The sequence below is a fragment of the Vombatus ursinus genome, unplaced genomic scaffold, assembly GCF_900497805.2.
Source record: "Vombatus ursinus unplaced genomic scaffold, bare-nosed wombat genome assembly UNPS02009205.1, whole genome shotgun sequence".
NCBI classification, from domain to species: Eukaryota; Metazoa; Chordata; class Mammalia; order Diprotodontia; family Vombatidae; genus Vombatus; species Vombatus ursinus.
In genome coordinates this window covers 57,894,020-57,917,805 of record NW_020948983.1, presented here as the reverse complement: position 1 = coordinate 57,917,805, position 23,786 = coordinate 57,894,020, and the positions used below count along the sequence as shown (strand labels likewise).

Below are 23,786 nucleotides of genomic sequence, written 5' to 3'. Positions count from 1 at the left end.
TAAATTTCAAAGAAGATGCCTCCCTATTTTGGTAGAGGACACTTCCTCATTGAGGGTTCCTTGTGCCAATGAAATCACAGGTCTTGTTCAAATAAAAGTATAATTGGATAAAGTTCTTAACTGCATAGATTTTTTTTTAAATTTTGCTCTTTAAAATTACCTACTTTATTCTTTAAAGTTATGAACTAAGCTAGTTTTTAAAGAGGATTATTTTCTAAAAGAAACTTCCCTAAAAATGTAGTCTAAAACATTAACCCTGGTAAAAATACCAGGGAGATCTAAAAGATAAAATAAATACGGCATGAAAAGTGTAATGTTAAGCCTCTGGCAGAAAATTTCACAAAGTTTTCTACTTAGAATTATTTGTTCTGGAGGATATCTTAGCTTTTTCACAAAATTGTCCTTCGCAGCCCCATCTATCAAACTATTCTCACCCACATACTCCAGGCAATTTCTATGCATGCCCTGGGCTTTCTTGCCTCGGTTTCTTTGCACACATGGTTCCGTTTGCTTGAAATGCCAGTTTCTGCCTATTGAGACAGTCTTTTTAAGTCTGATTCAGATATCACTTCCTAAGTAAAGCCTTACCTAATCCCATTAGCTGGTGATAATAATAACTCACATTATATACTACTTTAAGATTTACAAAGTACTTTCTTCACAAGCCCCCTATAGAGGTAGACAAGTATTATCAGCTCCTTTTTATAGATAAAGAAAACCGAGGCTTAGAGCAGTCAAGGTACTAAGTGTCTGGAAGTCTACAATGGGTCCACATCCACTGTTCCTTTCACAATGCTACATTGATTCTTTTCACTCTGGAACTCACACAGCAGTTTGCTTCCACTACTCTTACATATTTATCATATGTTATTTTTCAGAATGGAAGCTCCCTTAAGGACAAGAATTTTTTCTTTTTTGCCTTTAAATCCTCAGTTCCTATCACAGTGTCGTACACATTACAGACACTAAATAATGCTTACTGAATTAAATTTTTCAAACGTATGATATATCCCTCTGCAGGCCGTTAAAGCACAAGAGTACAAGGACTGGACCTTATCAAAACTTTCTATCTCTTCCAATGTCTAGTACAACATTTTACACACTTTAGGGGTTTCTTATGTTTATTAAGCTGAAGTAAAAATATGGCAAAAAGGTGATTAAACAGTCAGATTTGAGAGAAAAATGCAGATACTTGGGCCAACTGTAAAGGAAGAATAGCATATGTCTAGCAATTTAGTGACAAAAAATAAAATAGACTTTGTTAAATAAAGAAATTGAACATTTAGCAAAAACAAACAAAAAAACTCCTCTCACATATCAGGAATGATCAGCTCTGGAAAAAATAAAATAAAAGGCTTCCATAGTACAAAAAAAGGGCAGCTAGGTGGCACAGTGGATAGAGTGCTGGCCCTGGAGTCAGGAAGACTCATCTTCATGAGTTCAAATCTGGCCTCTGACACTTACTAGCTGTGTGACCCTGGGCAAGTCACTTAACCCTGTTCGTCTCAGTTTCTTCATCTGTAAAATGAGCTGGAGAAGGAAATGGCAAACCACTCCAGTACCTTTACCAAGAAAACCCCAAATGGTGTCACAGAGTTGGATATGACTGAAACAACTCAACAACAACAGCATAAAAAAATCATGAAAATGTATTAAGGTACAATATGCATGGTATTAAAGGTTTTACTAAAAAACAGAACGGTCAGAATCTTAGAAACAGAGGAGACTTGGCGATCATCTAATCCAATCTTCTCATTTTGTAAATGAGGAAACTGAGGTCTACAGAGTTGAAGTGACATCTGCAACGTCACCTGGCTAACATATGACAGAACTAAGACTAGAAGCCAGGTTTCTCAACTCCCATTCCATAATCTTTCAATTATCCAACACAATCTAGTATAGCATCAAATGAAGAAAACTGAAGGGAAATCATCTGAGTATTTTAAACTTTTTTCGCCTTATACATAGAAGATCTTTACCATCTGACCAAAAAGCATAACTGGATATGACCAAAAAAAAAATGGAGGGGAGGGGAATAATCTGATACACTGGTTTACAACGAGAATTCCAGGCTTTTCTAGTTGCCTGGAGCACAGTAATATGATTTTCCAGCACATTAGGGAAGCAAAAGTAGAACCAGAGAGTCTATGTACTGGCTAGATTTTGTTAATGTCACTTAAAATGGAGGAAAAAATCCTAGCAAGATACCAAATAGAGTGCAGCAGATGGTAAACAAATATTATGAAGCAATCTTCACAAAATCTGCAGTGTGTCACAAATACACAAAATGGCAGAGTTTAGGAAAAGAGAATCATAACAGGCCATATGTTGTCAGTGATTTTATTTGGAGCAACATGCAATCCAAAAGAGAAACAAAAAGAACATAAAGGCCCAACAGTAGAAGAAATGCAGCCTCAGGTAAAGGGGTGGTAAAAATGGCAAACATAATGCTAACTATATAAATAGAAGCAGAGGCTATGGGGCTAACAGCAAAACACAACTACGAAGTGGTAGTGAATCACATGAGGTTCATATAAAAGCAATCTAGATACAAAAATAAATAGAAAATTAGGGTTATCTATTAAACATCCTTGTCACAAACCTTCAATGCCAATTGAGAATCAATAAGAAAATGAGAGAAAACTCATTTTCCAAAAAGAGAAAAGAAAGGAAAACACTACTACAAAAGTTAGGGAAGCCAAAGACTAGAACCTAGAAAAGTTCCCAAGTAGACAGTCTATCTCGGGTGTCAGCTATCATCATTAGGTCATGACTGGAGCCTCCAATTTCCACAGTCAAATCTCATTATTTTGGACAAGCCACAAAACCCTTGTGAACCCCTGGTTTTGTCATTTATATAATCAAATACGTTTGAATAAGGAGCTACAAGATCCTTACAAAGAAGATCCAGAATAAATTCATCTAAAAATTAAAATAGCTAATATAACAAAATTCTCCCCCTTAGCACTGAAACCCATTTGAACTCTCCTTATCATAACCAAAAATAGCAACTCACCATTTATATAGTATTGCGTGTGCATGAGAGAGAAAATGAGAGTGAGTGAAAGAGAAAAAGAAAGAGAGAAAGAGCAAGCGCAACAGAGCCCACATGCTTTCTGCAAAACAGCTCTGCAAGAAGGTAGTATGAGAATTAGTCTCCCCAGTTTTAAATGGTGAAGCCAAGTTTCAGAACAATTCGAAGGAAAGCCCACAGTCAGAGAAGCAGAATTGAATCTAAGAAGTTGACATCAAGCCCAGTCCCCTTTCCAACCATACCATGCTGCATTTCAGATAGTTAACACCTGATCCAGGGCATCTCTAAATTCCAGAAATTTCCAATAACAAATCCAGAAGAAACCAGTGTTTGATTAGCCCTATAAACTTCCTTTTGTAGGATTTTAGCAACAATTATTTGGGATGCCTTCCCCTCAAAAATGCATCCCTAATAATGTAACACTTCAGGCACTTCAGTAAAACCAAATTTGTGACGATTCAGACAAGTTATATATGAACCTTACTGAACACAAAATAATTTTTTTCTAGAAATTTTCAAGGTCATATTTACAAATAAGGAGAATCTAGTCTAAAATAAGTAGTTATTTTAAATCAAGGATTCAAGAAATAAAACGAGTTTCAACATCTGGTAGCTCTCTTAAGAGAAACAATGTGGCACAGTACATAGACAGAAAGCCTCAAAGTCTGGTTCAAGCCCCACCTCTGACACATACTGTTTGTGCAACCCTGGGCAAGGCACTCAACCTCTCTGTGCTCCAGCCAACTCTCTAAGATTCTAAGCTGCTAACTTTCATTAGAAGAGGGAGTTTCCTCACCTAAGGAGGGTCCCAATACCATTGAAATCGAAAGTTTCAGTCCTTATCTCTCTTTCAAATTCTGGGTCTCACAATGAATTCTTATATAGGTATAATACATTATTATATAATTATTTAAAGCACATTTGTGATTTTCATTGGTGAAAGAAAGTCATGATAGGAAGAGTTCACTTTCTACAACTTAATAGTCCTAGAAAGTTGTTTGGCAAAGAAATCAAAGCTATCTATAGTCATGAAAAAATGCTCTAAATCACTATTGATTAGAGAAATGCAAATCAGACAACTCTGAAGTACCACCTCATACCTTATCACATTGGCTAATATGACAAAAAAGGAAAATGATTGATTTTGGAGAGGATGTGGGAAAAATGGGACACTAATGCACTGTTGGTGGAGTTGTAAGCTGATCCAACCATTCTGGAGAACAATTTGAAACTATGCCCAAAGGGCTATAAACTGTGCATGCCATGCCCTTTGATCCAGCAATACCACTACTAGGTCTATATCCCAAAGACATCAAAACAAAAAACAAAAAACAAAAAAAAAACAAGGAAAGAGCCTATTTGCACAAAAAATTTGTAGCAGCTCTTTTTGTGGTGGCTAAGAATTGGAAATCGTAGCGATACCCATAAATTAGGGAATGGCTAAACAAGCTGTGGTATATGATTGGGCTAAAAGAAATGAAATGCAAGATGATTTCAGAAAATCTTGGAAAGACTTCATGAATGGATGCAAACTGAAGTGAACAGAACCAAGAGAACATCGCTCAAAGTAACAGCAATATTGTGGGATGAGGAACTGTGGATGGCTTGGCTATTCTCAGCACTACAATGACCCAAGACAATCCCAAGGGACTGATGATGAAGCGGACTATCTGCCTCCAGAGAAAAAACTAATATTGTCTGAATACTCACTTAAGCATGTGATTTTTCACTTTCTTTCATTCTTTTTTCTTTTATTCAAGTCTTCTTGTATAAAATGACTAACATGGAAATGTTTTACACGATCACAGATGTATAACCTATATCTGCTTACCATGTCAGGGAGGGGTAAGGAGAGGAAATTACAGAATCTGGCACTTAAAACTTTAAAAAAAAATGTTAAAAAAATTATTTTAACATGTAATTGGGAAAAAAATAAAAAAGATGTAAGTGTGTACGTGTATGTGTGTATGTGTGTGTGTGTGTGTGTGTGTGTGTGTGTAAAAGAAAGCTGACTGGGCTCTGAAAGAATGAGTGACTTGCTTGGGTCACACAGCCAAGACACATCAGATGTGGAACTTGAACCCAGGTCTTCCTGACTCCAAAGCCTATCCACTATATCATGCTGCCCCTCATTATGTAAAATATGGCAGATTCTTAATTGCAATTTGTTCACTAATCTACATTATTAATATCCATTTCATTTTGTAATAATCGTAATATCATGATGAATTGTAATAAATTCACTTATATAACACCTTAAGATTTACAAATGCTTTACATATATTGGGCATTAAGTGGCGCAACAGATAGTGCACCGGGGCTGGGTCAGGAAGACCTGAGTTCAAATCCAGCCTCAGACACTTAGTAGCTGTGTGACCCTGGACAGGTCACTTAACCCTGTCTGTCTCAGTTTCTTCATCTGTAAAATAAGCTGGAGGAGGAAATGGCAAACCACTCCGGGATCTTTGCCAGAAAACCCCAAACAGGGACACGACTGAAACAAATGAACAACAACAATTACCTACATTATGTCATTGATTGTCACAACAACCCTGGGAGGAAGGTGCTAATTTTATCCATTTTATAAATGAGAAAACTGAGGCAGAGAGAGGTTAGGTGACTTGCTCAGGGTCACAGCTAGTAAGTGGCTGAGGCAAGAATTTCATTCAGGTCTTCCTGACTAAGTCTAGCACTCTATCCACTGTGTCACCTAGCTATCTCTAATATTAAATAATATATGCTAGCTGCCACTAATATATACTGTTACTAAAATTATACTATTGGATTTTTTAAAATTTTATTTTAAAAGGGCGGAGCCAAGATGGCAGAGGGAAAGCAGTCACTTGTTTGAGCTCTCCCCACAAACCCCTCCAAATACGTATAAAAAATGGCTCTAAACAAATTCTAAAGCAGCAGAACCCACAAAAAGACAGAGTGAAACAAATTTCCAGCCAAAGACAGCCTGGATGGTTGGTCGGAAAGGTACGTCGCACTGGGCAGGGAGAGGAGCGTAGTTTGGTGTGGGCACGCAGGCCGCAGCAAACCTGGAGCAGGCCTCAGAGGACTGAATCGCGGGCAGCTGTGGCGGTTTCCAGACTTCTCAACCCAGGAACACCCAAGACAACTTGGAAGGTCAGTGGGAAAAGTCTGTGACTGCAGTGACAGAATGAGCTAGGTCTCAGCCGCCCCCAGGGCCGTGGCTGTTTCCTGAGCTTCAGGCCCACAGACTGAGGGGGACTCGAGTGGCTGATCAGAGGGGGATTGCAGGGATCTCTTTGCCAGTACTGAGGCAGGAATCTCTTGCTTTACTGGTGCTTGGATCTGGGTCACAGTTCTGAGGGGCGGTCCTGGGGCGAGGAGGAGGGTGTAGTGAAGCTTGTTGTGGCAGTGGAGAGAAAACACCTTGCCCCTTATCATAACACCTTGGAAGAACTGAAAATTTTCAGGTCCCTAGAAGTATCTCTGAAAACAGCTGTACAAACCCCCGAAGCTTGGGACAGTACATTCTCCACATTGGAAACAGACTTTTACCTTAACAAAGAGTTTAAAACTCAAGTAATTGGCCGGGATCATGAATAAGCAGTGCAAAAAGAGTCAGACTATATTATCTTACTTTTGTGACAAAGAAGATCAAAACATACAGCCAGAAGAAGACAACAAAGTCAAAGTTTCTCCATCCAAAACCTCCAAGAAGAATATGAATCAGTCCCAGGCCTTGGAAGAGCTCAAAAGGGATTTTGAAAAGCAAGTAAGAGAAGTAGAGGAAAAACTGAGAGTTTTGCAAGAAAATCATGAAAAACAAGTCAACAGCTTGCTAAAGGAGACCCAAAAAAATACTGAAGAAAATAACACCTTAAAAAATAGCCTAACCCAAATGGCAAAAGAGGTCCAAAAAACCAATGAGGAGAAGAATGCCCTAAAAAGTAAAACTGGCCAAATGGAAAAGGAAGTCCAAAAGATTACTGAAGAAAATACTTCCTTAAAAATTAAAATAGAGCAACTGGAAGCTAGTGACTTTATGAGAAATCAAGACTCTGTAAAACAAATCCAAAAGAATGAAAAATTAGAAAACAATGTGAAATATCTCACTGGAAAAACAACTGACCTGGAAAATAGATCCAGGAGAGAGAATTTAAAAATTATTGGACTATCTGAAAGCCATGATCAAAAAAAGAGCCTAGACATCATCTTTCAAGAAATTATCCAGGAAAACTGTCCTGATATTTTAGAACCAGAGGGCAAAATAGAAATTGAAAGAATCCACCCATCACTGTCTGAAAGAGATCCCCAAAGGAAAACTCCTAGGAATATTGTAGCCAAATGCCAGAGTTCCCAGGTCAAGGAGAAAATATTACAAGCTGCCAGAAAGAAACAATTCAAGTATTGTGGAAACACAATCAGGATAACACAAGATTTAGCTGCTTATACATTAAGGGACCACAGGGCAAGGAATATAATATTCCAGAGGGCAAAGGAGATAGGATTACAACCACGAATCACCTACCCAGCAAAACTGAGTATAATTCTGCAGGGGAAAAAATGGTCATTCAGTGAAATAGAGGACTTTCAGGCATTCTTGATGAAAAGACCAGAGCTGAACAGAAAATCTGATTTTCAAATACAAGACTCAAGTGGAACATGAAGAGGTAAACAGGAAACAGAAAATCGTAAGAGACTTATTATGGTTGAACTGTTTACATTCCTGCATGGAAAGATGATACTTGTAACTCAGGAGACCTTTGTCAGTATTAGGGTAGCTGGAGGGAAAAAAATTATATGTGTGTATATATAGATAGATAAGACAGATAGATAGATAGAGGGCACAGGGTGAATTGAAGATGAAGAGGTCCTATCTGGAGAATAAAATTAAGGGGTGAGAGAGGATTATACTAGAAGAAGAAGAAAGAGAGAGGCAGAACGGGGTAAATTATCTCACAAAAAAAAAACAGAATGGAAAGGCTCTTACAGTGGAGGGGAAATGAGGAAAGGTGAGAGGGAATGAGTGAATCTTATTCTCATAGATTTGACTTAAGTAGGAAATAACATACACACTCAATTGGGTATGGAAATCTGTCTTACCTTACAGGAAAATGGGGAGGGAAGGGGACAAGAGAGTAGGGGGATGATAGAGAGGAGGGCAGATTGGGAAAGGGGGTAATCAGAAGCAAGTACTTCTGAGGAGGGTCAGAGTCAAAAGAAAGAATAGAATAAATGGGGGGGGTGAGATAGGATTAAGGGAAATAGAGTTAGTTTTTCACAGCATGTCTACTATGGAAGAGTTTTGCATAACTGCACATATGTAACCTATATTTAGTTGCTTGCCTTATCAGTGAGGGTTAGTGGGGAGGGAGGAAGGGAGAAAATTTGGAACCCAAAGTTTTAAAAACACATGTTGAAGAAAAATGTTTTCACATGCAACTGGGAAATAAGGAAGTGGGGTACAAAAACCCATCCTGCCCTACAGGAAAATTAAAGGGGAAGGGGATAACAGAAGAGGGGAGGGTAGACAGAAGGAAAGAGGTATTCAGAATGCATGCCATCTTGGGGTGGGAGAGGGGTAAAATGGGGTGAAAATTTGGAACTCAAAATCTTGTGGAAGTAAATGTTGAAAACAAAAAAAAAAATAAAAGTTATAAAAAAAGGAAGGAAAAGAAAAGAAAAAAAGAAAAAAATAATAATTTTATTTTAAAATGCAGGCTTTTATTGCATCTGACTGGTCTTTCTACTGCATTATCCTCAGTTAATAAAGATTTTCTCTAGTAAGCTTTAAGAACCTGCAATACTTAGAAAATTTTTAATACACTTAAAACGACCACATATTTCCAGGACACAAATGAGTATCTGAGTTGGGTTTTAAAAAAAATATATCAAAACCAGAATGCTTCAGAGCTTTGAGTACAGAGTACATTAAGAAATGAAGACAGAATGGTAACAGTTCAAGAAGGAAGAGAGTAAGCCAGAAATTCCTAAAAATTTAAGATATCTCTGGAGTTGCCAAGTACTTCAGGAGTTCAAAGTGTCTAGAAATTCCATATTCCAAACTCAGCTGTCATTTTACATAAACTTCTAACCTGGTGAAAAGCAGGCCAGCACCAGGCAATAGATCCTCACATGAAACTCATTAGTGCAGACTGCTGATTATTATCACCCTATTCACTTGAATACTCATTAATCTACTAATGAAACTGGAAACTACATAAGCAAATAAGTTTTTACTACAAGTGTAGATGCCAACATGCAAACACTTCACACACATAACACTGAGTGATTATGACAGTAAGCAGCAAGTTGGAAACATGATCACTGTTTCTCCCTGTGAGAACCAGAGGCTGAGTAGAGAAAAAGGACTATGGGCACAAAGGATAAGCCTGATAGTGACAGGCCTGGATCATTCTGACCTTATTCCTCCTAGAAATAGTATCACAAAGAGGAAAAGGTCAAATGCTAACTATTATGTTCCCCTCACTCTTTCAAGTATATGGGAACTAAAAGAACAGCCACTAAAGAACCTGAAGAACTTTAGACTTTGACAGAAGACTTTACCAATTACAGTCAATTGTTGATTTTTTAATACAAATTGTGGGAAGCAACAGGAGTTCTGAAAATAGAAGATGATTCAAAAGCTATCATAAATTCTTTTGGGGAAGGGGCTTACAAAGGAATATGGATGTGTAACTGCTGGAAATTTCACAATATATCAAACCAAATCATGATGCCACACTGTTAGTCAACAAGCATTTATTAGGCATTTACTATGTGCCAGCACCATGGACGTTGTTAAGGACTATCTGGGAGAATTTCGAACTACTCAAGTTTCTTGTCCTGTTCCTTTCTATTAAACTATTATTCTCTACTCCATTCAACCCAATTTGACATGTTCTAAGTGGACTGTGCCAGAGACTCAAAAACTGGCATGTTGTAAAGGTAATTCAGTTCAACCTTTTCATTTTATAGATGAAAAAACACACCCAGAAAGGGAAAACAACTTCTTTTATCCTATGATCCTATATTATTTGCTACATAATTAAAGCTAAGACTAGAATCTAGTTCTCCTGATGCCCAAACCAATGCCCTTTCTGAGTAGAAACACTCAATAAATAATATTTTATAATCATCGAATTTTAGAACTTCAAGGATTTTAGTTCAACTGGTCATTTTAAAAGTGAGGAAAAGAAAGGGCCATAGATGTTAAATGACTTTCCCTGCATCACACAGTAAGTTGGTAGTACAATTGGAAATAAGAGTGCTCTTTTGAGATGGGTTCTAGGTGTAACAACGCTGAGTATATCGAGTTGCTTTCTATGCCTCTGCCTGGTTGCCATGTTCCACATAAATGATCATTTAATTAATATGAAACAGTCTTTTTTAGTTGTCAAGCAAATATAATTAATAATAATAATAATTAATATTTATTTAGTGCTTACCATGTGCCAGGCACCACTTTAAGAACTTTGCAGTTTTTATCTCATTTGATCCCTAGGACAACAACCCTAGAAGGGAGATGCTATTATTATCCCCATTTTACAGATGAGGAAACTGAGGCAAACAGAGGTTAAGTGGCTTGCCTAGGGCTAGTAAGTGTCTCAAGGACTTAAAATCTCCTTCAAGATTCTGCTAGGGTGCAGGCTCAGCACTAAAACTAATGCCAAAAGGTGAAATGTCAAAAAGGAACTATAAATTTTGCCCTGTATACCTCTAGTTTCAAACCCCTAAGTGAAAGCTTACATATTTGCTTCTAAAAAGCAGAGTGCAGATAAATCAACCATATAGTCAACTTTTTAATTGACTTCATCACTGATGAAGATGAACCAGTATTATTCAAGATGGCAGATAACTCAAAATCAGAGAGCCAACATGATATAGCGTAGAGGTTCCATACTTTTTTTATGTTATAAACCCTTCAGATAATCTAGTGAAATCTATGAACCCCTCCTCAGAGTAATGTTTTTAATTGCATAAAATAAAATGCATGGGATTACAAAGCAAACTAACTACACTGAAATACAATTATCAAACTGTTAAAAAAAACAACAACCACCACCCAAAATTCAAGTCCATAGACTCTAAGTTAAGAATTCCTGGTAGTTGAAAGATCACTAGAATACCAGTCAGGGCTCTTTATAATGTCAGCCTTCTCACTATATATGTGACCTTTAGGAAGACATTTTAACCTCTCTGAGATTCAGTTTCCTCATTTGAAAATGAAGTGGGTAGACTATGATATGGCATCATTATGCTAATTATGTTTGGCTTTGATTGTTTTTTTGCCCTGCAAATTTGCTTTGTAGATTTATATTTTTTTAAAAAAAATCTTCATTCCCTAAGCTGTAATGGAATTGACTCAAGAGTATGGCATATGGCAAAGAAAAACCAGAAAAGGGTTAAAATTGTGTCACAGAAAATCTATAAACATGTAATCTCCAGGCTGCTAATTAACAGGTACCTACAATATTCGGTTTGGGCTTTGCCTTGTGTTGGGGGGGACTCCTTACCCTGGCAGAGGGATGCACCTATTTTCTTTCTTTGACTATAAGTGCAGTCTTAGAAAAAGAAAGACTCAAATTGCTCTTTACATAAGTTTTTCACATGCAATCTGTGTATAAGTAACCCACTTTAAACTAATACAAATAAAAAACTTAGTTTTGTTGAACTTTTTTTTTTTTTTTTACTCTTTGGTATAAGGTACACTCACTAAGTGAGGAGCAGGGTCATATTCAGAAATAAAGTTGATATATATATTTTTTTAAAGGTGGCAATTTTTTTTTAAACTGAAGAAACAAGTAAGCCTTGAACATATGCTTATGAAATGTACATTTGCTAGGTTTGGAAGCTCAAAAAGCCAATAGAAAGAATTAAGAAGTGCTGAGTAAATGTAACCTTCATTTCTACTTGCTTAAAATCACTCTGCAGATGGGATCCCAGCTTTCAATGAGAGTCACCAATGCTCTCTGGACTTCTTAATTCAAGTCCTGCTCTGTCTAGAGTCTATGATGTGCTCTAGTCTGCACTTGCCCCCATATATTCCTAGGGAGCTTTTTATTTCAATTAGTACCTAAATTTGGTTCTCTTAGTTAGTAACCTGCTTGGTGCCCAAACTCTCTTCCTCTTGCTGCCCAACCAGGACAATTACAGACTCAAATCCCAAAATCCAATGTGCTTGTTGCCACCACCTAGTGGCCCCAAAGAAGCCAGCTGCAACACTGTTAGTCTATTCAATATTTGTTTAAAAGCTCCACTTTGTTACAGTTTTTAAAAGCTACAATGGATTAAAATCTCTTAATCAATATTCATCAGCCTACAGGTAGTTTACACTTTTCATTTCGTTCCAGCAATATTATTCCAGTGAGAAGCAAGAGCAGATAAAGGTCATGTTGGTAATTAAAGCTATATTGTAGAAATATGCACACTCAAGATGTGATTAAATAAGAAAATATTACTCAGTTCAGTATCATCATTAAACTTGCATTAATTTATAAATATTTAAATGTACCATATGATGATCATAAATACTCTATATTTGTCAGTTTTAAAAGTAACACAAACTATAAACCCTTTGAAGAATTACTGCAGAAATATACAAAAAAAAAGTATACAAGTGATACTTACATTCAAATGCTGTAGTTGTTGCATCAGGCAAAACCTGGCCTATCACATCCTAAACAAGGACAGAGAAAGGATTCAATTAGACATCTTTTTAATCGTCAACATGTGGCAAGACCTCAATGAATAAGAAAGCCCAGGAAAGATACTGTCAATGTTTGCCTAAAGTGTAAAAATGTTAACTCATAATCATAGCTTAACACAATCTATTCACATCCAAGTATTTAAATCACTAATTACCTCATGAAGAAAAAATTATTTTAAAAAATCTATACGCTAAAAGAAAAACATGTCTTTTCATTCATTTCTCCCATTTGTCCCCTTCTCTCCATTCACCCTACAACCACAACCACTCCTCATCATCTTTTGCTTGAGTAGTTACAGCCCAGTCTCCTAACTGGTCTCCCCAAATCTAGCCTTTCCTTCCTTCCTCCAATCCATCACCTTTTGAACTGCCACACTGACATTCTGAAAGCACAGGTATGACCATGTTACTTCCCAACCCAGGAAGCTCCAATGGTTCCCCATTAATTCTAGGATAAACCACAAAGATCTATTTGATATTTGAAAACCTGCTTGATTTAGCTCAAGTCTAACTTCTGAGATTGATTTGACACTCTACTGAGCTCTGGTCAAACTCCCCCACTTGCTGTTCTCCATAAAGCCATTCATTCTATCCTCTGCCCCCTGCCCCAACCCATCTCCTGCCTTTATGCTTACCTTCATGCTCGCCTTCATAGCCTCTACCTTTTGAAGCCCCTCATTCCCTTTAAAGATCAGATAAAGTGCCACCTCTTTCCCAATTCCTTCTAAACATTCAAAAATTGGGCTTTCAAGATGACAGTGATGGTGACAGATTATATAAAGTAATGCTTCATGGTTTACAAAGTACTTTATGTACATTATCTCATTTGAACTCCAGTACAGTAAGGTAGGCACGTTGTTTAGTCATTTTTCTGTCACGTCCAACTCTTCTTGACCCCATTTGAAGTTTTCTTGGCAAAGATAATGGAGTGGTTTATCATTCCCTTCTCCAACTCATTTTACAGATGAGGAAACTGAGGCAAACGGGGAAGTGACTTACCCAGGGTCACACAGCTAGTAAGTGTCTGAGGCCAGATTTGAGCCCAGGAAGATAAGTTTTCCTGACTCCAGGCTTAGCACTCTATCCACTTCACCACCTAGCTGCCTAGGAACGTGTAAGTCACATAATAAGTGTTGTATATGTCATTATCCTCATTTTACAGAGGAGGAAACTCAGGCTTAAGTCTCTTAATGTCTATTAAGTCCAAGGTCACACAGTTGGTACAAAGCAGTGGTGCTGAAAATATAAGGTCTGTCCCAATAAATTCTACAAAGAATGAAAAAGACTATATAATCTTGGAGCTTGCACTAGGTGAAGTCTAAGATACCGTTTTATTTTACTATAGAGCAACTGAAAAATACAGATTAATTGAATAATCAAGAAATGTTAATGGCCAGTGAATCAAGTTTACCTTTTTTTGTATAGGAATTTTAAAGTCCATATTATCTGATACTGCTGTTCAACTTTAACCATAACAAGGTAAGCACTACAAAAATGGCTTACAGACAGCCTATGTGACAACGAGCAGAGGTAGGGATCTGTGGAAAATTTGATATTCCATCGTGTGCAAGTCCAACACAATAGACTGTCCATCTAATTTCCATCTCTGCCCCTCCTCTCTCTCCCAAATTTTTACTCACTGGAGAAGTGTTATAGTGTAAGCAACTCACAGTGCTAAAACAGTCTTTTCTGTTCTGTTCTGGCAAATCCAGAACTGTCACCAGCCAGCAGGCTAACTGAAGGCTGTTTGCAGCATCTCTCAGCAATAGGGCAATTAACAGAACGACTGCAACTTTCTCCTAAAGCTAATACTACAGAGTCTTCTGCTGCAGTGTCAATTTGCATAACAATATCTACAATGCTTAATTTTTTTCTCAAAAATTAATCCACACACACACAAAAAAGAAAATTCTCTTAACCTGTCATGATACCTTAGGCCTAGAATAGCATTGGTTCTCAGGACATAATCTGCTCTTAAGAGGAGAAAGATTAACTTCCCAAGAACAGATCCAGACTAAGGTGGAAATGTTTTACATGATTGCACACGTATAACCTATATCAGATTGCTTGCCATCTTGGGGCGGTGGGAGAGAGAGAAGGAGACAAATTTGGAACTCAAAATCTTTCAAAAAATGAATGTTGAAAATTGTCTTTATGTGTACTTGAAAAAAAATAAAATACTATTAAAAAAACAGATCTGGTATTAAGAATCAAATCCTTTCACCTTATATGTAGGATAAAAGGTACTGTCAGGCCAATATAAGGTCTGTAAGTGGACACTGGGACATTCTGGAGCTGTCTAACTGACCCAAAGTCATTCTGTAATGAGATCTTAACTTCTAAGAAACTACAATCAGTGGTGCATCAATAGAGAATGAAAGTGACCTCTGATAAGCAATGGAATCTTATTACTTACACAATCATTCATCAGTTGTAAAAGATAACTACTATGGTATCTTATCTAACAAATTTTGCATATTTTTACTTGTAAATAACAGACAAGAGAGAAAAATTTTAAATAGCTTGACTATGTGATTCCAGGACATGGAGCACTAAACAGAATAGATATATGATGTTGAGAAAAGTAAAAACACAAAATGGAAACAAACTGGCCAAAGTATAATTTGAAAGCATATAAGATGAGACAGCATGGAATGGTAGATAACAAGCTGGCTTCAAAGCTAGGAAGACACTGCATCTGATATATACTGGCTGTGTGAGCCTGGTCAACTCTTAACATCTAGGTGTTAGGCAAGTGGTGTCAAACTCAAATAGAAACAGGATCCCTAAAGGCTGCATGTTGACTTAGACCACAAATTAATATTATCTATGTTGTACTGCATTTTTATTTTGCTAAATATTTTCCAAATACTTTTTAATCTGTTTAGGCCACAATGGGGGAAGGGTTTGACATCTCTGCTCTAGAAAACTCTTTAAATTGGAAAGAAGATGCTGGCCTGTATTGATAAAGAAAGTTTCCTTGCTCAAGAGTTCCCTATACCAACAAAATCATTGGTCCAGTCTTTAATCCCTACATAAAATGTGGTCTGAAAAAGAAATCAAAGTCTATGATCCATAAACTATGGTAAATTTAAGAAGGTGGGTGGTACTGTGGAAACACAGTAACTCTAGAGTCAGAGGTGGTCCCTAGGTTCAAATATCACTTCTGACACAACTTAAGTGACACTAAGTCACATAACTTTCCTGGGCCTCAGTTTCCTTAATTGTAAAATAAGAAGATTGGACGAGATGATCTCTGAGGACCCTATGAGGTCTACAATCCTATGATCTATTGATTTTTCAGAGAAACTAGAGTTCTCTACCTGTCATTCGGGGCCTTCCTCATACTACCTCCTTCCACATACACTACACAGACTCATAATCTGTCCCAAACATACGTCGTGTGTCTTTCCACCACCATTTCTTTCAACACTGCCATTATGGCCAGAATTTCTTCCCTTCCACTATTTGCCTACCAAATTCCCACTCTGCCTTTAAAGCTCAGTTCAAATATTACTTCCTCCATAAGCTTTCCCGAATCTTCAAAGTCAGTAAAGGTTTTTCCTCCCCAAACCTCAGGGGGCACCCTGTTTTACACCTCCTATAATTCACTTACCATAAATTACAATTATCTCTACACACACACACACATATTTTTTTCAGAAAAATCAGCATGATACCCAAATAAGGCATATCATCCAAGAACATTTATAGGTAAAACTGAAAAAAGGGCAACAAACATGGAAAATTGAATGAATGAACAAGATTAAAACAAACTATTTTCATCATGATGTTGATGGAACCACATTTGTGCTCTCAATAACCCTGGTCCCCAATTTGCTACTTAAGGAAGTAGAAATGGCACTAAAGATGACAAAAGTATAAAAAGGATATCTACTTGGCCAAGTTTATATAAAAAATCTACACTACATTTTTAAAGTGTTATCCTTAAAAAAAAAAAAAAGCATTGATGATTGATGTCAAAAAGAGGGGAAAATACCAAACAACTGGGGAAAATCACAGATAATATCATTACTCAAAAGAAACAATCTTCCTCAATCAGGTCTCTCCTCACTAAATCACTAAAGTGATTTTCAGGTCTAATAATGTCTCCTCCTCTATGCAATAAATACCAGTAGCTCCCTATTGCTTTCAGGATCAAATGTAAAACCGTTTGCTTAGCATTCAAAGCCCTTCATAACTTCATAACAAAGCCATTCCTACCTTTGCAATCTTCTTTACCTCACTCCCTGACATGTACTCTTCAAGGCAGTGACACTGGCCTCCTGGCTTTTCCTCAAACAAGACACTTCATCTTTTGGCTTGGAGCAATCTCTCTTGCTGTCCCCCCCTGCCTGGAACAACCTCTCTCCTGACGGGTGCCTCCTGGCTTCCTATTTAAATCCCAGCTAAGATCCCACCTTCTACAGGAAGCCTTTCCCAAGCTCCATTAATTCTAGTGCCTTCCCTCTGTAAATTACTTCCTATTTATTCCATTTATAGCTTGTTTGTATATCTGTCTGTCATACTCTCCCATTAGATTACGAGTTCTTTTGGGGCAGGGACGGTCTTTTGCCTCTTTTTGTATCCCCAGCACTTAGCACAGTGCTTGGTACACAGTAGGCACTTCGAAAATGTTTATTGATTGATTGATGGGGACAGCCATAATTGATCTATATTTTCTCATCTCTATAAAAGCTTTATGACAGTGATCTACACAAATGTTGAGGGTTATCCTTGATAAAAATATGAGAAGAGAATTTCTTAAATGATTTTCTACAGAAGAACTTAAGTTCAAAACAATCACCTTCATAAGTACATGATGAAGGAGGCATGATTAGAGAACAATTTGTCTGTAAAAGATGTGGAAGTTCTGATGCACTGCAAAGTGAATAAGAGTCAATAGTATAATATAACGACCAAGAAAGCCAATGTAATCTGAGGCTGCATTAAGAAAGATACAGAGCCCAGAAGATAGTGCTTGGTCAGATAACATCTGGAGTTCTACGGTCAGTATGGGCACCACATTTTAAGTGGGACATTAATAAGGAAGGCAAAAGAAAGGAAACCAGGATAGTGAAGGGCCTTGAGATCATGCCATATAAGGATCATTTGAAGGAACTGAGGATTTACCCTGGAGAAAAGAAAATTTATTGGGGGAGATATGATAGCATTAATAGGGGGAAGTTGGAAAGAGACAGACAAGCTTTATACAAGGAAAAAATTGCTAACAATTAGAGCTATCCCAAAGTGGAAGAGGCTTCCTCAGGAGGTAGAGGGTCCCTCCTCAAGCAGAGGCTGAATGACCACTTGATGAGAATGTTATTGTCTTTTTCAGGTATGAATTGGGCCAGCTAACTTCTGATGTCCCTTCCAGTTTTGGGATCCTGTGATTCTGATCGTCACAGTCACACAATTGATTTAAAAGTTGTGGAGAATTTTAAAAAATCCTATTGTGAATTGTTTCTTTACTATAAAAACCCACTTGACTCAGTACAACAGAAAACAGCCTTAAAGGTTCTCCTTCTACAAGGTATTTCCTGGGCTTGGGTTAAGATCATCCAAGATTCCTTGATAGGTGCAACATAGTGATAACTATTCAATGGTTCTTTTATTCTTAATGTCACATGAGATGCAAAACAAATAGATGTAAGCTCTCCAAAGCTCTCTTACTGCCGTCATGGAGAATGCCCTATGAGGAGCCCAGAAGGAGTAGGAATGCATACAGAAGACAATCTTACAGATGTTCCTATTTATGGACATAATTTTACTGCAAGAAATTCAAATTAATTCTACTTTATAATTGACTTTATATTGTAATGATTTCATATTGTAATTGAGTCTGTATCTGCTTAAAGCTACCTTTCCACATCCTTGAGTTGAGCTCAGGAATTTAGCTTTCCCTCTGAGTTAGTTTAAAGTTATAATTAAAAGAAAAGTTGTTATCTCTTATAATGGTAGCTCCCGAGATATTTCCAGAACATCTATTTGTTATCTTTAAGCACCACAAATTAACTTGGTACCATCGCCAAAAGATATGTGATCAGTCCTTGCCTTTCTTGTGCAATTAGGGGAGTTTCTATCTCTTCCAAGAGAAAGCACCCCTGGTAGTTTTGATCTCCTAGCAAAGATTACAAGATACAGATGAGTCCCATAAAAGAATTAACATTCCTTAATTATCAGAGGGGCATTATTTGCCCCACCTGAAAGCTAGCCCACCTTTCCTAGTATAGCTATGTACAAGACCCCTTCTTTGTTGTGTGCAATAAAGAGGGTCCCCTCCTTTTCACTGGGGTCTTTGGCTTTACTGAGATATCTAGTCTGACCTGCTTTGTTAACAGTTACAGGGATTACTGTTAATAAGATGATTTTTCTCAGAGCCACATACCTCCGTTTTACCTTTATTAATTTTATTTGCCACACCGCATAAAGTCCTAGAACACTGCAGAGCTTCTTTAATGAGATTAATCACCACTAATCTATACAGGAGAAAACAAATGAAGAATTCCTGTTGTCCTACTTATGACAACTCCTTGAGCTAATCCATTAGCACATTATTGGAGAGACACTGTAGATGGACAGTAAGCTGAGGTCACAAGTGAATAGGATGAGATCAGGCCAGGTCACACTTGGATAACTATATAGTGCTTTCAAGTGCCCCAGGTGTTCCCTGACCCCTAAATTCATTTTTTTAACACAAGCTTTCTTTCAGTGATGCTCTGTGGCTATGAATCAATCTCCAATGAATCAAAATTGTGTGTGATCTAATGAACCATGGAGACATATGGCAGGCACAGACTGCAGCACATTGCCGATGATACCTCTCATTTAGGAAGTGGCATAAGAGATACCACACAATTGTATGATTAGAAAAGGAGGAGTGTTGGTTATGTAGTGAAATCAAGGGATAACTGACAGACAGTTTGAAGACTGCAGTGATACCCACATAATCTAAAAAGATCCAAGAGTAGGCTTCAGCACATTGGGTCAGTCCTCTGTAAAGGATTTACTGGAGGATACAGACAAGAATTATATAAGATTAGAAAAAAGGTGTAATAAATTATGACCTTCACCACTGGAGGCTATCCATTTGGATGAGATCATGGAGTCACTAAGTCCTAAGGCATGTCTTACTCCCCACCAGGTATGAGGGCAGGGACTATATCTTACCTAAATTTTACACACAATATTCTTCATACAATAGATAATATTTGTTGAACTACTGAAATGAAATTACATTTTCTATATATGTTTTCAAAGGATGAATTTCCCATATTACAATTCATTTGTAATATGGATTATCATCCCTAACACCAAAGACCATACTACCTTCCAGGCAATATTGAAGTAATAATTTAATTATTCCTCTCCTGTGGTTATCATTTCTCCTCCCAGAGTCTCCATTTAAGAAAGGCACCCAGAGTGCAGCTAGATGGCACAGTGGATAGAGCACCGGACCTGGAGACTGAAGGACCCAAGTTCAAATGCTGCCTCAGATACTTGACACTTACTAGCTATGTGACCCTGGGCAAGTCACTTAATCCTGACTGCCTGAAAGAAAGCAAGAAAGAAAGAAAAGCGCCCAGACCAGACACCTCTCCATTTCCCACCAAGTTGCACTTCTCTGGTCTTCTCCATCATGCCCCCGAGTACAAATTCTCACTTAACCTCTAAATGATCTAGCTCTCCCATAGAAATATTTCCCACAATTAGGGGCTATGAACTTAAGAAGGCAATGTTCAAGAAAACTGGAGACAAATATCCTGACATTTCACAGCCACTTAAGTTCAGGTGAACCTCTTCATGGCCTATCCAAATGGAGTCAGAATGATAGAATGTTAGAGCTAATCCAATCTAATTATTTTACAGATGAGAAAAGTGAAGCCCTAGGTGGTGAAGTTACTTGCCTACAGTCACACATCGTGTCAGAACTAGAACTAGAATTTAGATCTCCAGATTCCCAGTTCAATGCTACTGCCACAAACACTGGGTTAAATTGGGTTAAAAGATTGAACCATAAAAGGTTTATCTGACTATGTACATCGCCAATCTTTGACACCTTTAGCTCAATTTACAAGCATCACTCATCAAAGACATATGATGGTCATTTATGCAGCTAATTCCATCAATGGAATGGCAGCCAGTGAATATTTCTAGATAACCAGGTGTGTGCATTGCCCCAGCCTAGGTATGGACAAAAAATAAACAGGAAGATGACCCTGATCCCAACCTCAAAAGACTTAGAAAACTGTACCCGCTACCTTTTTTCATTGAGTTGAGTTAAAAGTGCTCTCTGAACCTGGACTCTACTTCCAATGCTGCTGGGACCAACATTGTGTAAGTCATTTAACCTCTCTAGGCCTCAGTTTACTCAAAAGCAAAATACAGAAGTTAAAACACACAATTCCTAAGATCCTTTCCACCTGTAAAGTTATGATTCTAAGTGAAAAGTAATCTGAGCATCTTAACAGACAACATAAGAAGTAAAAAGATCCCTTTTTCCCCTAAGGCACATCAATTAAAAGAAATCAGTGTAAAGCCATGTGCTGGAGTTGGGAAATGCCCCAAGCACCTGGCCCTGGGGTGGGTACCCTGCAGCCTCCAGGCCACATGTGGCTTTCTAGGTCCTCCAGTGCGGCCTTTTGACTGAGTCCAAGTTTTACAGAACAAATCCTTTTATTAAGGGGATTTGTTCTGTGAAGTTTGGATTCAAAAGGCTGCACTTGAGGGCCTAGAGGGCCACACGTGGCCTGGAGGCTGCAGGGTCCCCACCCCTGACCTAGCCTTTAAAAAGGACAAAGAGTACGCTACCCTCAAAGAGGCTCCATTCAGAGTGAGATGGGATTTTTGGGGGCTGACCACTCACCAGCACATCCCGGAAAAGCAACTGGGGCCCAGAGTGCACTGTCCAGTCCACAGCTCCACCATCTGGGATCTTGATTCGAATCACCAGCACCTGGTTCTCCATGGCATGAGAGGGGCCAAGGGCCAGCCACAGCATTACCGACCACTGGACTCACATCCTTGGGGTTGGGGGTGGAAGAAAGCACTCACTGCCCCTTTTGGGGGCGTGAACATGCGGTGAAAAACCAGAGAATGGGGAAGATGATCAATGTAGGGGGGTAGGGAGGAAAGATGGAGAGGGAAGGATGGAGGGGGAGGAAGAAAGAAGTGAGGGAGGATAGTGGGGTGGGTGTTAAGAGGATAAAAGAAGGAAGGCCTTCAGAGGATGAAGGAGGGGGTTGGGAGGATGAAGGAGGGGGTTGGGAGGATGGAGGAGGGGAGGGGGATGTTGGGAGAGTGATGTCGAGTTGTTAGAGGGGGAAGGGTTAGGCTGCAGAACCTGCCTCGAACCCCTGTCCGGGTGACAGAGCAATGGGGGCCTGGTCACCCTGGACGTGTGGACAGGTGGGGCAGTGGGGTGAGCAGGAGGTGAGGGGTGCTGGCTGTTGCCTGGGTTGGGGGGGCGAGTGAGAAGGAGGTGAAGCCCACTCTGGGCCCCCGCTGAGGGGGTCTGGGAGTCAGCCTGATGTAGGGAGAAGGGGGACGACTCGGGGGAAGTGGCTTCGGTGCCCCTTGAGGAAGAGGAAGCCAAAGGGAGACTAGGAGGAGCGAGCAGAGCCGCTGCTCCCTCCCGGCCCTGTGCGGGGCCCTTGGTGGGCTCCGACCTCGGAGCGTTCCCAGGCGGCGGCGGCCCCAAGACTAGGAGGAGGAGAAAGAGGGGGAGTAGAAGGAGAAGGAGGAGAGGAGGGAGGAAGAAGTAGGAGAGGAGGTGGGGGGAGGAGAGGGAATTTTACTCCGGAACCAAAACTCGCGGAGCCGGAACCCGGGGGGCGGGAGAGAGCTGTGGGAACGACTCCCCTGGCGCCATGTTGGAAGAGGGCACTAGCCCACACCCTTCTCTTTCCCTCAGTCTCGGCCCCGCCCACGTGCAGCCAAAGGGCTCAGGCCACCGCCCCCGACTGGCTGGGGTACCCTAGGGAAAAAAAGACGTAGGGGAAGGGGGAGTGGAAAGGTCCCTGAGGAGGCCAGAGCGCCGCTACCCGGCACGTGAGAAAGCCGGCTAGGCTTCTCTCGCTGGGTGGCTGCGAGCTTGGTTTGCGGGGCCGCGGATAACCGCGTGGTCCCCTGCCGACCTTCTGTTATCCGGGAGCGGCGATCACAGCGAGGTGGACGGCTTCAGGGGCTTCCCCCGGGGAGGACGAGCGAGCTAATGGATGGCTCGGGCTCTTCACTCTTGCCCCGCCAGGGACGCGCCTGCTTTATGTGTTTGGTTGCGGGCACCGCTCTCTGTTGTGCTACCTTATTTCCACCCAAAAATTCTCCTTGCCCTCCCTCTTCTTCCAGCCCACCCCCATCCAACGAGCAATAAATACCCGGTCTCAGATCTAAGACCCCGACTGAGCTTTTTTTTTTTCCTCCTCCTTACCCACGTCATACACCCGAAAGATCATCACCTCCCTGCTGCATTAGCCAATCTTATTTGGGTCTTTCTGTGACCTTATTTCCCTCCTGGAATGCCCCGAAATAGCATAAGCTAAAGCAGAGAACAGATTAACAGGTTAGGTGGAGGTGGGACCATCTTTCTCTATCATTAACTGTTGCAAATGTAACCAGTAGCGTTCGTAAATTAACAATTCTATTGCAGTACTTATTTATGTCAATAATGTTACAGGTGTGGCAATAACCATCTGTTATTTTTTTCTTTATTTCTTCACTTTTCATGGCTTTCAAAGTCGTACTGATGACTATAGTCTCCTCTCAAGCTTGCTTGCAAACTGTAACCTCTAAGATTTTCCTCTCTTTTCCGATTAAAAAGTGCATGTTAGTAGTTTTGCTGTTTCTGAGTTACATATAGACTGGAGCTAGAGGGGAAGGACTTCAAAAGCACTTTTTTTAGCAGCTAGATTTTTGATTAATGCAAAAAAAATTAGAAAGCTGCTCATTTTATTCAGTAATTCCTGTAACAGTCTATCACTTGCTCTTATATTTCATTGCCTTGCTTTATTATGCTTGATATTATGCTGAGCTATTATTGGGGATAAATTTTCTCTTTTCGATAACTAT

At 39.3% G+C, this 23,786-nt stretch overlaps 1 protein-coding gene across 3 annotated transcripts in view; it reads right to left on the bottom strand.

Annotated features, from left to right (window-relative positions):
- The window catches only part of MAP2K5 (mitogen-activated protein kinase kinase 5), a 283,567-nt gene extending 260,994 nt beyond the window's left edge, over window positions 1–22,573 (bottom strand). The window contains exons 1-2 of one of the 3 annotated variants that reach the window (XM_027852077.1): window positions 21,586–22,573; window positions 12,641–12,689 (exon numbers count right to left, since the gene is read on the bottom strand). In XM_027852077.1, the coding sequence (XP_027707878.1) occupies window positions 12,641–12,689; window positions 21,586–21,720 (184 nt within the window). In that variant the 5' untranslated portion in view covers window positions 21,721–22,573. The remainder of the gene's footprint in view (window positions 1–12,640; window positions 12,690–21,585) is intronic. The other 2 variants (XM_027852078.1, XM_027852076.1) reach the window with 2 other exon arrangements.
- Between the last annotated feature and the right edge of the window lie 1,213 nt (window positions 22,574–23,786).